The 16,734-nt window shown below is 35.4% G+C and overlaps 1 protein-coding gene across 8 annotated transcripts in view; it reads left to right on the top strand.

Annotated features, from left to right (window-relative positions):
* The window catches only part of CDH19 (cadherin 19), a 114,607-nt gene that overhangs the window by 67,978 nt on the left and 29,895 nt on the right, over positions 1 to 16,734 (top strand). For 7 of the 8 annotated variants that reach the window (XM_074548001.1, XM_074548012.1, XM_074547991.1 and 4 more), the window contains 2 exons: positions 7,036 to 7,262; positions 10,563 to 10,857. In XM_074548001.1, coding sequence (XP_074404102.1) covers positions 7,065 to 7,262; positions 10,563 to 10,857 — 493 coding nt within the window. In that variant the 5' untranslated portion in view covers positions 7,036 to 7,064. Of the gene's footprint in view, positions 1 to 7,035; positions 7,263 to 7,292; positions 7,575 to 10,562; positions 10,858 to 16,734 lie in introns of those variants that run through there. The other variant, XM_026797922.2, reaches the window with a different exon arrangement.

Here is a 16,734-nt window from a genome sequence, read left to right on the forward strand (position 1 = left end):
TACCCTCTGACAAAAATCAATTAATCACTCAGTCAAGCACACAATATGTATGCATGGTAAATGGTAACTGTGATTGTATTTAGTAAAAATTAAGTTCAAATTGCAAAATAAATTCTTGTAAATTTTTGCTGCTTTATTATAAAATTAGTTAAACATTACTGTCAAATAGTGACTTGCAGCATAATTGGAGTTAGATATGCCATATTTATTCCTTAGGAGTTTAGTATGCCTTCTTCTAATGTCTCCAAATAAAATAGTAAAAATACAAGGCAAATGGAAAACCTTCTTTAAAATACATCTTGGTACTGATTGCAAAAGACTAATTCACAGATGAAATACTTGAAAAAGATAAGGTAGAGCTATAACACACCAAGCCTGTAAAAATGATTATCCTACTCTATCTGAAATTCAACAATGGTAAGGACTAACAAGAATAAGATTAAGCCCAGTACTTTGCACATGCCAGAATATTTTATCATTGTTCTGTAGAGATTATAAACCCAAAAAACAAACTAGTGAACCCACAAAATATATGCATTAATTAAAATAGTTCAGATATATGTTATTATCTACTATTAATTCTCTGAGAATTGCATAAGTAATATAGTCTTGGTGTCTACCACATTGTGCAAGACCTAAACTAGTCAATGAAAATTATTTCATATCTAGTGTCTTCTGGTAAAAAGATAGAGTAGTAGCATTATAATACACTAGGATTCTCAGTATTCAACCACATTAAATGCAATTGGGATGAATAGCCAGTAGACATAGAACAAATGGACAAGTCTGTAGTGGAGAAATATGAAGGTTTCTATAACTTTAAACTTTTTATAACATGGTAATCTGTAGGGGTTAGTTACACATAGCCTTTCTTCTTTATCCTATTAAGTAAGTGAAAATTAAAGACAGCAACATACAAGGGAGACAGATTTCGCTACAATCATAATAACACCAAGGCATAAAACAGAACATGCAAGAGAAACAACATCATGTTAAGGCTGTTCTTGAGATAAGAAATGTTTCAGAAGCTGCATATTAATGAGTTAGATTGGCTTACATGAATTATTCCTCTTGTTGTTTTCTTGACATTATTAAATCAAGCAAAGACAGCACCAAATTCCAAAAAAGAATATATTTCAGTCTGAATTTTTAATTTTTTTTCTTTGGCTGAGTACATTCAAGGACAGAGAGATTTGCTATTCTCAGTAGTCAGTTCGAAAATTGTAGCAGCAAACATCTATAGGTGATGGTCCTAATGATCTCTACTTAGGAATATCTACCACATCCCTTGTTACCCTATTTCAGTGTTTTGCTACCTCCTAACTAAAAGCCTTTACTTATATCAAATTATGGGACTTTTGTTACAAAATTAAGCTCGTTGTTCCTTATTCTTCAATTTAGAGAACTGGAACAGAATTTTTCAGCACCTACGGTCTAACCTGCTGTTTGGATTTTTTTTTTTTTTTTAATTGCTTTAGAAAGCTGTTGTTAGTCTCTAACTTGAGTCTTTTATTTTCTCCACCAACAAATGTATAATTTCACTGTATCCCAGAAGTAGTCTTTTTTAGACGTCTGTTTCTTTCTGTTGTTTTTCTTGCAATGATACGCAGTAGTATGTATCATTTTATAATGTAATTACACAATCATAATTGAAAAAAAAATTTGAAACAAAGGGAACTCTGAACCAAGTCATACTACCAGCACACCTAAAATAACATCCAGTTTCAAATGGAGACAGGATGTCACTGGGTGAAGATTCCAAAATAAACTTTTGAAAGAACTCGTCAACTTTGTTCCAAGAAGGTAAATCTGTTTCTAGTCTCCAGGGAACTTGTGGTTTCTCTTGGGTATGTAAGGAAGATGCTGCTCTATAAGCTTTAAAAGCTGCATCCCATTTATTACAATTGTAATGGCTATTCTCATTGCTCTGGTCTTACTATCAGACTTTATTATTGCAACTCACTGCATGTGAGAAAAACTGGAGACGAACTTCCAAAAGGACAGGAGCAGAACAACAGTTTCCATTCCTTTCTTCCTCTTGAGAAATTTTTAGTGACAGATCATTTGCTCATCTCTGAAAATATATTTGTCCTTTTTTTTTTTCAATGAGAAACTATTCTACTAAAAAATTATCTATTAGGACATATTACTGCAGTGCCCAAAAGCTCAGTGCTTTTACTAATCCTCTCTTCTGCTGCATACTATAATTATAACACAGAGTACAAGGTCATTTCATTTACAAAGACCATGGCAAATGAGTGTAAAACAAGAGACAACTGACCGTTAGGGAAAGACAGGAATGTACAAGGGAATAATGAGGAAATACTAGACACAGTGATAGGCAGCAGTCTCAGCACAGAATCATCTTAACAGCGTGAGCCCTTTTATATTTGTTTTTCTTTTAAGTAGGTAATACTGAAGTTTGGATTTTTAAAGAAAAGACTAGAAAATGATGAGGGAATAAGAAACTACTTTCTGGATATTTTATGAGACTGACTTCTGAGACTGAGCTACAACCAGTGGAAGAGAAAGAATGTGATTGTTTCACAAGGACTATAACTGGACTATAAAAAATGGCAACACATGCTGGCCAGAAGCTGGAGGCAGTGTCTCAGTGCCAAATGAGTAGGAAGATGTTAGAAGCAAATAGGCTTTGAAAGGTCCTGAAAGTAAAGGCAAATTCAGAATGTTTGCTATAGCAGAGGAGAGAAAAACAGAGATTCATATAGATCTCAATTCCATTAAATAGCTTTGTTTTAAGAAGAATTTGCCTACCATCTGTATTTTCAGGTTAGCCTTCTTACACTAGTATATCAGAATCTAAAAAATATTTACTTGTTCCAATTTGTCGGAGACATGATGCTTAAGTCCACATAACACAGGATATTAACATAAATTTGTAAAAAGGAGACACGAAAATGCTCCAAAACATCCATTGCATGCTTTATGCTGTTCATATGTAACTGCTGAGTACATTGCAAGAAGGTGGCCAACAGCAGACCAGCATTGCCTTTCTGCACCCTCACTATGTTGTTTTCAATACACAGTGTCTTCAGACAAGTTTGATAAGGACTGTTTCTTTCACATTCACTCTGCATGAAAAACTGCCCCACAAGCCTGAGATATTTTGTTGAATAATGTGAAAACTCCTAGAACAAGCATACAAAACAACAACAAAAAAAGCCTAGCCAGAAAAATTTGCTATTGCTGAGACTGAACACCTCTCTTCAGATATAAACAGTGATTGAAATGCATTTTTCTGTGATTCCTCAGAAAGGTCTCCTTGACTGTTCAGCTTTTGTTCTTTGAGTACTCTGTCCTTCGCAATGCGTTATAATTAAATGAATGCTCCTTTTCAAGGTTACTTTGTGTGCAGATTACTGCTTAGAATTAAGTACACCCATAGCATAGAGACTCTCCAAGGTCTTTAGGCCTTCTTAACCTCATTCAAGACTTATTTCAGAGCCATGCTGAACTTTGTTGGACTTTTCTTCAATGTCACAAATATTATTCTTGCAGCCATGGGAAAATAAGAAGTTTTCTACAGGAAACTGGAAAAAGAGGATACCCAAGTCACATTCCTTCTATTCAAATCTTGTCTTGCTCTGTTACAGCTTTACAGTCAAAAAACACAAAATGTGAAAAAATTGGGATGTACACTTTAGTCTTGGTTGTTCTATTTGACTTTCCTGTTAGAACTCCTCTCATTCCATCTCTACAGATTACTTTTTAACAAACTGTTGTCCTACATCATATAAAGATGCTGGAAGGAAATAGATAGTTTTCTATATTACCTGTCTGTCTATTTAAGCAATTATGGCATTTCTCTTTGGATAAGTATAGTAAAAGCTTGGCGGCCTCCAGCGAAGGGGAGAAATGATGCATCTGATTCCATGGATATCAGAAGACTAATTAATTACTTAGTTATACTGTATTATTCTATTCTATATTACAGTACATCTAAACTGAATCTGCCAAGCACCCAACTCAACACAACTCCACTCAACTGCACAGAATCTCATGACTTTCAGCTGACAGTCCAACACACACATGGATTCAATTGGTCAGTGAATCAAAACACTCATACCAGAATCCAATTACCAATTCCCTTCAGGTAAACAATCTTCCACAATGCATTCCACTTGTTCCAAAACACAGGAGCAGTAAATGAGATAAGAATTGCTTTTTATTTCTCTGTGGTTCAGAGAATGTGAATCCCAGAAATATCATCGGGACGTTGTGCCTTGCTTTTCTCTATGAATAGAAATGCGGCTACAGATAAGGATGAGTATTTAAAATATTAATACTTAAAAAACTTATGTATTTTTTAGGTCTAAGATAAATTAATCTAAATATTTTTTCTTCAGTGTGTTTTTCAAACTGACCAGTGTGTCAGAAACTCATAAACCAGATTTCTCCTTCATAGAAAATGTTATTCTTCAATGCTAAAGCCTTGAAAAGAGTGGCTAATGCCATTGCCAAATGGGTAGGTATTTTCAAAATTTTTCTTTTTGCCTCGCAGAAGATGGCCTTTTCTTAATTGAGCATGGAATTATATTTAAAATTTCCTTCATTGTGCCAAAAATCACTGAAAAGCCAGTAATAGCTTACAGTTTGTGAAGAGCCTTAATTTTCTGAAAGTACACATAGTGGAAATGAAACTAGCTTCAGAAACCTACAGCTTTTAAGATGCATTTGCCCTTTGTCAGTTTAGCTGGAGAAAATAATCTTAGAGGTGGTAAAATCTGTTATGACAAATTCTAATCACAGAATCACAGAATATGTTGGGTTGGAAGGGACCCACAAGAATCACTGAGTCCAACTTTTAGCCCTGAACAGGACCATCCCTGAGAGTAACACCATGTATCCTAGATAATTGTCCAAATTCTTCTTGAACCTTGTCTATGGGTTTGGTGTTGTGACCACTTCCCTGGGTAGCCTGCTCCAGTCTCCAAACACTCCCTGGGTGAAAAGCCTTTTCTTCATATCCAGCCTAAGCTTCCCCTGACAGAATTTCAGACCATTCCTTTGGATCCTGTCACTGGTCACCACAGTGAAAAGATCAGTGCCTGCTCCTCCTCTTCCCCTCACAAGGAACTTTTAACTGCGAGATCTACACTTAGTCTCTTCTTCTCCAGGCTGAACAGATCAAGTGACCTCCTTCTCTCCACACAGACCTTGCTCTCAAGGCCCTGCACCATCCTCATGGCTCTTTTTCAGACACTCTCAAATAGTTTAATGTCTTTCCTATATTGTGGCACCCAAAACTGCACACAATATTCAATGTGAGGCTGCCCCAGTGCAGAGCAGAGCGCGACATTTCCCTCCCTTGCTGTACCTGATGCTCCCCAGGACAGGGTTTTGTCCTCCTGGCTGCCAGGGCACTGCTGACTCAGGCTCAACTTGCCATTGACCAGGACCCCCAGGTCCCTTTCTGTGGCACTGCTTTCCAGCATCTCAGTCTGTACATACATCCAGGGTTGCCTCATCCCAGGTGGAGAATCCATCACTTTCCCTTTTTGAAGCTCATACAATTGGTGATTGCCTAGCCCCCTAATTTTTTGAGTTTTCTCTGCAAGATCTCCCTGCCTTGAAAGGCTTCTCCCAGTTTTCTATCATTTGCCTACTTGCTGAATATTCCTTCCAGTTCTGCATGAAAGTCATTAAGATGTTGAAGAATACAGGGCTGAGCATGGAGGCCTGTGAAATACCGCTAGTGAGAGGTGTCCAGTTTGACATCACCCCATTCACTGTAACGTTGTGCTCAACCTGTGAGCAAGTTACTCAGCCAACACCAACCCATGCTGTGTTTATGCAGCTGTGTGCTGAAAATGTGTCTAGTAGGATCCTGTGAGAGAAAGTATTGAAATCCAGAAAGATTACATCAACAGGCTTCCATAGATCAATTAGGTGAGATACCATGTTATAAAAGGAAACCAGATTTGATAAGAAGTACTTTCCTCTCATAAAGCCATGCTGGTTGTGACCAATTACTGTGTTGTCCTCCAGGTATTTTTCAATATCTCCTCAATATCATACTCTTTAACTTGAGGAGGCACCAAAATGAAATTGACAATCCTGTTGGTTCTGGGGTTCTCATTCATGCTGTTCTTGAAAAATGGGACAACATTCACCAGCTTCCAGTCAGCTGGGATCTCTCTGGATTCCCAAGATCATTCAAAAAGCATTGAGAGATGTTTTGCAATGACATCAGCAGCTTTTTGAGAATTCTCAGATCAACCCCATAAGGCCCTATAAATTTTTAGGGATCCAGCTTGAGCAGCAGCTCCTGCACAATTTCAGAATTGACTGGGAGGTGATCATTGTTGCAGTCATGGTCCTCCAGCTCAGGGCTTTGGGAACTTTTGGTGCATCATCCATGCCAAAGGCACAGGCAAAGAATCCATTTAACACATCTGCCTAGTCCATGTTGCTGTTTGGCTGGGAAGGAGAAAGTTGTAAATTTTTGCTGCTTCTTCATGGTACCCTATCATGTTTAACATTTTTGTAGGCATTTTGCTGAGCTGGGAAAGTGGGTAAGAAGAGGTTAAAAAAAATCTGCATCACTCTGTTTCAGCTGTCAGACATCAGGGCTACTGAGGCTAGATATTCACCCTTCAGGCAGTTTTATGACTGCAGCTCAAAATGAGTCCTATCTAAGCAGAAACATACAATTATTCCAATCAAATTATTCCTGGGCTAGACAATACAATTATCCACCTTAATTTGAAAGATGAATTAATTGAAGGATTGTTTTCCTTTTTTTTTTTTTTGCATAATAAGTCCCTGTGTAGGATATTCATAAAGAAAAGTTAAGTACTTGACTTTCATGTTAGAGACTCTGAAAGGTCTTTTAAAACTCTCTTATTAAAATTTTAATAAGAAACAGACTTCATTTCAGCTTTTTACTTTTGGGGAGAGGAGGAGGTTTTAACCCTGCAAATCAGCTCTTATATTAGCACAGAATCAGTATATAGAAGTAGAAAGACAAAAGTGATGCTTTGTCAAAGACTTTTTTTTTCCCCTCTTCCACAGATTAAGACTGATTGAAAGAACGGTTCAGCATGAATTCCTTGGTATTGCTACGCCTCATGGTGATGCTGGTTCAACTTTGGCCTTGCTCTCCCAGCACACGGAACTCCAGCGCTCAAAACACAGCTCAGTCTTTCACACCAGTTCGAAGAGTGAAACGTGGCTGGCTGTGGGAACCTCTTTTTGTAACTGAGGAACAGATTTCGCCAGAACCTGTGTATATTGGACAGGTATGATAAGTAATGATTCAAGGACAGTGCAAGGTTCCATTTAGCATGCTGAGTAGCAGCTTCTACCCTGTCTTGGAAAGGCAAATATCTCCAGTGGCATGGAAATAGCAAGAAAAGTAGAAAGAGGAGTTCAGGAATCTGTAATAACGCAGTACCACATTTCTCCTTTCCTGTGACCTTTCTCAAGGTCAGAGAAGTCCGAGAGCTTTAGGCCACAGCAGCAACAAGCGCCTTCCTTCACTGAGGACTGCTGTCAAGGAAACTTCACATGCATGCTGTTAATAAAACTAGCTCCATGTGCAGCAGATGAAGGTATAAAGCTGAAAAGTTCCTTTCTTCCTTCTGAGTGGAAGTTAAGACTCATTTATCAACATCTGGCAATTTGCTTGTGCTATTTTTGGCGCTGCATCAAAGCAGCCATACTGAGTGTAGTGTAGTTTACAAACAGTATTTAGTTTGATTTTCTATTACACTAAGTAGCAGCTGATTTACCCCTCATTAATTTTTAATGAAGCTGATTAATACTAAATCCTTTTACCACTGAGAAACTACGGGAATCTGCATGGTTCATTAGATTAACATAGGTTTAGTACAACGAGCAATTATTTTTCACCCTCCTTTAAAAATGTGCTTTAAGATAATTGTCTTAATGAGGGTTTATCTGCCCCCTTCTCTCTCTGCTTATCATTATTTTATTTATTATTATTATTATTTATTTTTGTATGCTAGAAGCAATTTTAATCTTAAGATCTGCCTTTCTTTTCTTTAAGGCCCTTTTTAAATGAATGAGCTAAAATAAGTTTAACTGCTAATTAACTAGCACTAAAATTTAATTGGGCCCAAAGGGTGAAGTGCTCAAAATTCATTAATTACTTTTTCACAGCCCTTTCAAAGTAGTTACTATGGAAGTGTGATGTCTCACTTCTGAAAGAAAATGTGAAGACATACTTTCTATTTTTTAAACAATTATTATTGCTTTTTCAATACTTTGTAAAAGTACTTCCTGAAAAAACAATCAACATAAATGTCATGTATTTTCATGATCTCACCTTTTTATTTCTCACAGGTTAACTGGGGATTTTATTGAAGATTAATGTTAATATATTGCAGTGAAACCATTGTCTAATAAGACATATTTACTTGTGTCTTTTTATTGAGTAGAATATGCGCTGCTTTGAGCAAATGAAGTGGTAGTCTCTGATCAACACATGAATTTTTAGTAATTAAGGCTCTGAAGAAAACTGCATCAACGAAAATTCAAAGGTAGACAGTCTCTGTTTTTAAATCACTATTCCATATCAAAATCTTTTTTCAGTCAGAAAAAAATTTTCAAATTTTATATAACACAGACTCATGACTCCATTTCCATTATCAAGATTAAGAAAAATTAAATGTGTCCATCAGCACTGCAATGGCAGATACACAAGGATGAGTACAAAAATATTTGTTCTCAATTTTCATTTACAATGGTAAGACCATTTATTTTGTTCCCAGCCTAAAAAAAGCAAGTTAACCTAGAACCTTTGCTATTCTTTCTCAGTAAATGTCATCTGTAAGGGACCTCTCATTTCACATGTTCAAGGTCATGAAAGCTTTTGTGGACAAATGATTCTGAGTGAAATTACTAAACACAGGCTATGGCTTAGCAGCCAGCCAAAGGCATGCTCCCAGACCCTGAGGCTTTGATACACTCTGTGGTCACATCTGAGCCCCATGCTAGTTTAAAGATTTAGATATATATCACTTCTCCCATGTCCTGGCTTTTGTGAAAAGGAAACAAAGATTTATGGGTAACAAAGAATCTGTGTTGCCCCTCAGTGAAATGCCAGATTTGGATGGTGTTAAAAGGAGTTTGACCAGACCACTTAAGGGGGTAACACGGTCCATGTTTAGCATACAACTACTTATGCTGAAAATATTTAAGTTGTTCATATTTAAAATGGTTCTAAACTCCCTAAGACTTGAAAATTCTCTATTTTGTACTGGCAAGGACAATTAACTCTGAATATTTTAGGTGTTAAATACTTTTACAGAACTCAGAATAGGAACTCAAAACTGTTCCTCATACCTCAGAGCAGTGTCCCAGTCACATTCTGAATCAATTATCCATCTGATGCGTGCAGACAATTATGCATTATGAAAATCTTAAAAGGCATAGTCATTCTTCCAAAAAAAAGTTAAACTATTTTTGCAACCTCAGAAGGTATTATAAAATATTTGAGGATATCTGACAGGGAACTGTTACTTTCCCATTCTATGGCTTCACAACTTACAGTGACCTTTAGGTTCAATAAACATAAGCAAAACAGTGAGATATTAAAGTCAACAGTTAGGCATATTATTTGCATTTTAATCATGTTTCTTCATAAAGAGAAGTAAGTTGAATATTTTTTTTTTTTTTACCTTGGATTTTTCAATTAGTATCCAGCTCTTAGAGAGTTTGATATTTTTTGTTCTAAAACCAAAACAAGTGGAGAAAAAAATAGATAATTAATGATATAATGGAAATTTTTGTTCCCATAAAATTCAACTGTGGATGCTTGCTATGTCAGGAGATCAGGTTATTGCTCTTAAAATATTGCACCATTATATATCACTAATATTAACAGAACTATTTGGTTGTCATGAACAAATGCAGCTGGACTAAAATTTTCTCCTCAGTCCTCTTTGATGAAGCTCAGCTTCATCAAAGGAATCATCACCATAAAGTTCATCTTAGCAATACAACAGAGGATGTAGATCATCTTGGATAGAAATGAAAAATATCTATGAATTTGTTTTGGAATAAACAATACAGACTTTCACCACAGAATGTCTTTTCCCTTCTAATATTTCAACAGAAACAGAACATCACTGTTGCATACATTCACACTTAGCATTGTTGAGTTAACAAAAAAAATAAACACCTTAAAAAGTACATGTATCGTCTGAAATAATAAAAATTAGATAATGTTTAATGACCTTTGCAGTCTTTTCAGCAGAATCGTAGGGGGACCTGAAAAAATGAACTAAAGTAGGTACTTAAATTCATTCCCTTCACTTCAAAGTAGCTGAAGAATCTCTTTTCAGGTATATTACACATTTAATAGTCTGCTATATCAATACTTTTAAATAAATTTTTAAAAAATTAAATTAAAATGATTGGCTGAGAATGTGACAGTACCTCCTTTCAAACAATAATGTCCAAGAAGGCTCGTTAGTAACAGAGTTCACTGTAGAATCAAAACAAAACATAAAAAGAATATTTCAAAACTTCATTCTTCCTAAACTGTGACTTATTTTTCTCCCTTTTGCTTTCAGGTGAAATCAGATTTAGACAAAGAGGATGGCAACTTAGAATACATTTTGGCCGGGGAGGGAGCTGGAAGCTTTTTTGACATTGACAAATATACTGGCAAAATTTATGTAAAACAAAAGTTGGATCGAGAAAAGAAACCTTTCTACATTTTAACAGCAAAAGCAATTAACAGGAGCACCCAGCTTCGTGTTGAACCTGATTCAGAATTTATCATCAAGGTTCGAGATATCAATGACAATGAACCTCAGTTCCTGGATGGACCTTATGTGGCCACTGTTCCAGAGATGTCGCCTGAAGGTATGATATACTGTGAATCAAACTCTTTATTTCCTGATTTTTTTCTAAACAGCTATGTTGAAGTAAAATTTTAATAGCATCTTTAACAGACTGCATCTCAGTAAGAAGGAAGGAAACTGTTTTATAGGTTTGGAAATTTGCAAAGGTATATTCTTAACTTGAGGATGCAAATACCTCTACTTAACATTCTTGATTTTAAATATTTAGGTACCTACATCTATCCAAGTGCTTTTACAGATTCTAGATACATGCTTGGATTGACTATAGACATTGGTCTTTCTTGTCAGTGATTCAGCCTTGAAATTTGCACTTGTTTAAAAATATAATATTCTCAGTAGAAATAGGTAGAGTATTGCAGCCAGCTGGGAAGAAGTGATAGCCACTTTCACTGTCTGCATGTGGCCTACTTATTTACACTGCCAAGCCTCTTTCCTTTCAGTCAGCTTCTCCTTGTTTGGATTATATATGTGCAGTGAATGCATTCTGCCTTCTGATTTCTTAAGTACACGAATTGTAATTTTCTTGTCAATAGGAAAAACTTAATCCGTGTACTTCTTCTTTCTCACTTTCACATGATCAGAGAGACCTGTATTAGGATCTGTCATGTATCTGGAAACTTAATACAACAAATGCAAAGCAAAGTCAACATCTGGCAAATACAGGTATATGTATATACATGTTTACATACACATCTGCATTCATAATACATGGACATGTAAGCCTTCGAAAACCCCAGTGTTAATACAGCTGACATAAACAGAAATGTTATAGGTAATATCTCCAAATAGCTATCTTCAAAATCAAAGGGAAACTTCAGATCTTACAGGAAAGATTCCAGTAATCTTTCAAATTTATACACCTACTTCTTTTGTTTTATTGCAACTGATATTGAAAAGAAATTCAAATATTGTGGTGCTTTAAATACGAATCAATGTAAGTATGCTTTAAGTATGAATCAATGAGGTCATTAATGTAATAGCATCAGTGATGCTATTAAGCATTATCTGCTCAACTTTTTGAGCAGAATCAGTGAATATTTGACAGCAAGCCATAAACTTTATCTTCTTCTACCAGCCAGGATAGCAGATTAAAGAAAAGGATATTCATGCCTGCTATTTAATTGAAGGTGAGGATAGTACCCTAATTTCTGCCAGGATGCAGCAGCTTATCATCACCACCAGCAGTAGATGCAAAAGACATGAATTTGATCAATTTACTTGCTAGTGACACTTGCTACCTGCTTATACCACTTTCCACTAGGGAAATCACTGTCACTTTCTTCTGTGCAGACAGACTTAATTCTGCACCTGACCTCTTGCTCAAATAACTTTTTCTAAAATAATCAGTTGCTAGTTCAGAGGGTTCTTCCAGCTTTTGCATCTTGTTCATTTGCTCAAGTTTGGAGACAAGATAGGCAATTTGTCAAAGACCTTTACATTTTTATTTTTTATGTTCTTATAGCAAAAATGAGTACAATTCATTGTCAAGAATTACCTAAAATTTAAAAAATGTAGGACTTTGATAAATCCTTTCTTTTTTTTTTTTTCTTTTTTTTTTCTTTTTTTTTTCTTTTTTTTTTTTCCCTCTGTGGTAAAACATTGTTTATAGGCTCCTTAATCTGTTATAAAAATAATTTTTGAATGGCTGATTATCTAGTATGTCTTCATTTATACTCTTAAAGACTCTTAAACACTCACATAAATGTAAGAACAACTGAACTTCTTCCATTTTATCTTTCTGCCTTTATGATAGCTATATGAGAAAAAAGTAAAAAAAAAAAAAAAGAAAGTCAAGTAGGATGGTACATAAGACCAAAAACAACAGTAGTAATCTTTTCCCATATACTTCTGTTTCTTACCTGAAACCATCAACAAGCAGTTGAGAATTGAGGAGTTTCACTCTTTACTGCCTTGAGTTTGCTATAAAGAGATCCACTAAAAATGAAAGGCTCAGCTGTCTTTGTCCACTCTCCTGTGTCATCTATTGTATATACATTCCTGAAACATGGTATCACTTCACCATAAAATTAATTAAGCTGCAGAAAATGTAATTTATTTTGTGATAGTCCTGTAATATTATATAGTTAAAAAAATATTCCAGTGAAATATAGAAACATATGAAATGAAAAATAAATTAAAAATCCGAATTAAAGCCATGTGCCATTTTTTACCCATGTCAGAATGGGTAAAAAATAAGGTAAGAACCCTATTTGCCTTCTCTCTCAGACATGGACTTGCTGAAATAGTAAACTCAGTGATTTACGATCGTCCAGTGTATGATAGATGAATCCAGGTCATCCAGGATCTTGAAATATTTTCTGCATTACTGCTTCTACACTTGACCTCTCTAGCACTAATACCATAGCCATTCCAATGAAAGAAGATCATTCTTTCATCTCCTTCTTCCATGGAGACACTACTGGAATACTAATGTGTATGTCTGGAGTATAAAATGCAAGTGGAGTGTATACTTGACAGTGGCCAGCTCCAAAACATGAAACACCTGAACCACACACCGTGAGTATTTCTGGGGCCTCACTTACCCAGCTTCTCAAAAGGCAGGGACGGCACTACTGAGGTGGAACCTGTTTCAATCTTTCAAGGAAATTTATAAACTCGTAGCAGAGAGGAAGGACAACCCACTGAAGTTTGCAGTATCGGTAGCATAGTGGTTGATTACATTAGTGGTTTTCTCCCAGCGAACTAAAACATACTCTTGCATAATAAGGGGTGAAGAACAGAGTTAATTTAAATGACGCAGTGCAATAGAGAGGCTTGCTCTTTGCTCTGTTTCAGTGCTCTCTAGCTTCGGTTCAGTTCACTGATGCTTGGTCTCCTGATAATTTCCTCACAGAAAACATTCTTAGGAAGCATGGTCAAGACTTGGAAAAGCAAGTCACTGTTGCTGCACATTTTTTCTGGAACTAAGAAAGCGAGTAGATAATAATTCAGAGCTGGTCACTTGCCTCAGACAACCACAACACAACCAGAAAATAGACACAAATAACTGTGCCTGAAATTAGTTACAAGTACCGATATATACACAAATGTGCCAAAAAATTAGAATACATTTTAATTCTTTATTAGCTCTCTTTTATCTTCAGTAGTAAATTTTATTAGGCTTTTATATGCAAGTGTCACAGTAAATGAACAGTGTGTCAGCAAATGGACTCTCTTCTGAGAACACAGGACTCTGTTTTACCCTCAGGCATTTGCTACGATTTTACACTGTCTTCCTTATAACTGTTAAACTTGTACAAATGCAGTATATCTGATGGAGTGGTTGAGAGTCACATGCAATAATCTATCAGTGTTTAATGTCTTTATAGATCTCAAGCATTATTTAGAAAAATGGAGAGCTATTTGCCATATGAGGGCCCCACAGTATACCTAATGGGCTGCAGGGTATAAATGGCACTCTACCATAATTCGCCCAAGAAGGGTAAAATCAAGGCTGCAGAGATACAAAGTAGCACTTTGCCTTAAATAAAGCTAATAAAAAAGTTCAATTTTAAGCTATATCATGTGATGTTTTTAATGTCAGGACTAGGGCTTTGTGGTTTCTTAACTTTAGGGGGTGTGTGCAATGTGAAATATGTTAATTGATTTTTTTAAAATAAATTATTTGTATCTGTTCAATTATTCTTCTCACAATCATGTAGTTACAAATAATGGCTCTTGGGAGTTTTTGAGTATGGAATATTAACATTTCAATTTCTTGCACCCAAATACAAATATTAGGTTAATATGATACTATTCTGCAAATGGTTTGAGTTGAGGTTTGCGGGTTTTTTTCTGGGTTCTGTTTTGTTTTTTGTTCTTGTTGGGATTCTGTTTCTGTTTTAGTTTAGTTAGTTTTGATGGATTTTTTTTTTCTGATGGTTAAATGTATAAAGAAATACAAGTTTCATGAAAGTTGAAAATTAAAAACTGAGGATGTACTCTAAAGCCAGGGTAACATTTTTCTTCTTCTTGCTACATAGTCCATACTTAATGTAGAGCTTCATGTAGTTATCACACAATCTTTGTTCTAAAAAAATGTGAGAAATGATAGCCTGCTCTCCACATGGTCTCCTGTCACTCAAATTTAGAAATAAATTATCTTCTTCCTTGGAGTGCAAGATATCTGTTTTTTCTTCCTTCCAGGTCAGCTCCCTCTTTACTAGATTCCTTTTGACTATTCACGTTTCCATTGATTACATCCACCAGGTGCATCTCACTGGCTCCAGCTGAACAAAGTCCTTACTACTGTATTCTGAAATACTCTAGAAGAGTTAACAGACAAGAAGAAAAGTGTTTGCGTTCCAGAGAAGAAGGAAAAGCTGATTTAGAATCAATATTTCTTTATACTGCTTAGAAACTGTGCAGAAATACATTTACCTTTAAATGTACAAAGGCCGTGATGATGACTTGAAGTTCTACATATGTTGTATTTTATTACTGATTTACTAAATATTTTGCTATAAATAGGTGCATTCCTAAACATAATTGTGGACACTTGAGTTTGTTCAGTAGAAAATGACATTGACATACTAAACCTGTTGGATCATCGATAGTGACTGATCCTTTCCTAATTAGCAATTTATTTTTTTAAAGCAACTGTGTTCTAGTCATGCTAAATGTTCTTAGAGGATGAATTTTCTGCAACTGAGACCAATTTTCATAGATCACAGCTGACATGAAGTTAATAATTATGTAGCTGAAGGTTCCATTTGCTCTTTTGACTTAGTAAAGAATTCTGTGTTTTCTGAGGCATTTGTGTGCTCTGATTAAATATGAATTTGTAATTTTAACTTTAAAATTTCTCCGAAGTAATACGATCTCTCTATATATTTATACATCTATACACACATCTAAATAATCTATATTTATGCATCTAAACCCACATGTCAGATATTTGATATTGTAGATAAGTTATGAAGGACATATAGGTCCAAAATTTAGTGTGAATTAATAACAGCTTAGTTCACTCTCTGCCTGAGAGAAGAAAAGATGCATTATGGAATCACTTCAAATGCTGCTCAACAAATTGAGAGAAAAATGAAAAAACATTTTTTTTAAAGAAGTCAATTATTTATTTTAGCCTATCCTTATATAAGAAAGCTGTTGCTCATTTCTATTTAAAAATAAAACTATTTAACTGCTAGAAAACCCAGCAATGAATATATTTGTTTTATTTGGGACAAATATCACATTTGCTTTTGTCATTAAAAAATGATGTTTCTGGTCTAACTCCTTGCACTCCACCTTTTCTTCTTCTTTTCCCCTCCAGCCTAACTATACTGCTGTATTGATAAGCAGGTGCAACTGTGTGAATGTATCCCAGAAATTTTTAGGAAGTAGCTTGATTTCCTGCTGTTCCTCACAAGAAGTGATATTTGTTTTCTAATGCAGAATCTAAGAGAGGAAAAAAAGATAAAAATAATGATTACCTTAAAAAATTATGTTACTGTGGATATTTTTTTTAAAGGACAGTCATTAGACAAGGTGCCATGAGATTACTGTCAATCTTCTATCTAGGATATGAACAGCTTCCCATCAAAGAAGAAACCAAGCTTTGCAGTTTGATTCCACTGTGTTTTTGCACTGGGATTTCTGCCACAAGTTTTGAGCTGGGACAAGCTCATTAAAGACTCAAGAATAAAAAATTTGTTCAGAGCCTTGTTATACTTCTTGGTTGCTTTGCTTGTTAACAATTAATTTTTTTATCACCAGCGGGCCTACTGTTGATAAAGTGACTGTGTTTTCTTATTCCTATGGGAAAATTCTGTAGAATACTTTGAAGGAGAGGAGGAGAAACAATTTGCTTTACTCCACGGACATACTACAAAATAGGCATGATATATGTAGCATTTTAAGCAATATAAATGTAGTGCTG

Source organism: Zonotrichia albicollis, chromosome 1, assembly GCF_047830755.1.
Source record: "Zonotrichia albicollis isolate bZonAlb1 chromosome 1, bZonAlb1.hap1, whole genome shotgun sequence".
NCBI classification, from domain to species: domain Eukaryota; kingdom Metazoa; phylum Chordata; class Aves; order Passeriformes; family Passerellidae; genus Zonotrichia; species Zonotrichia albicollis.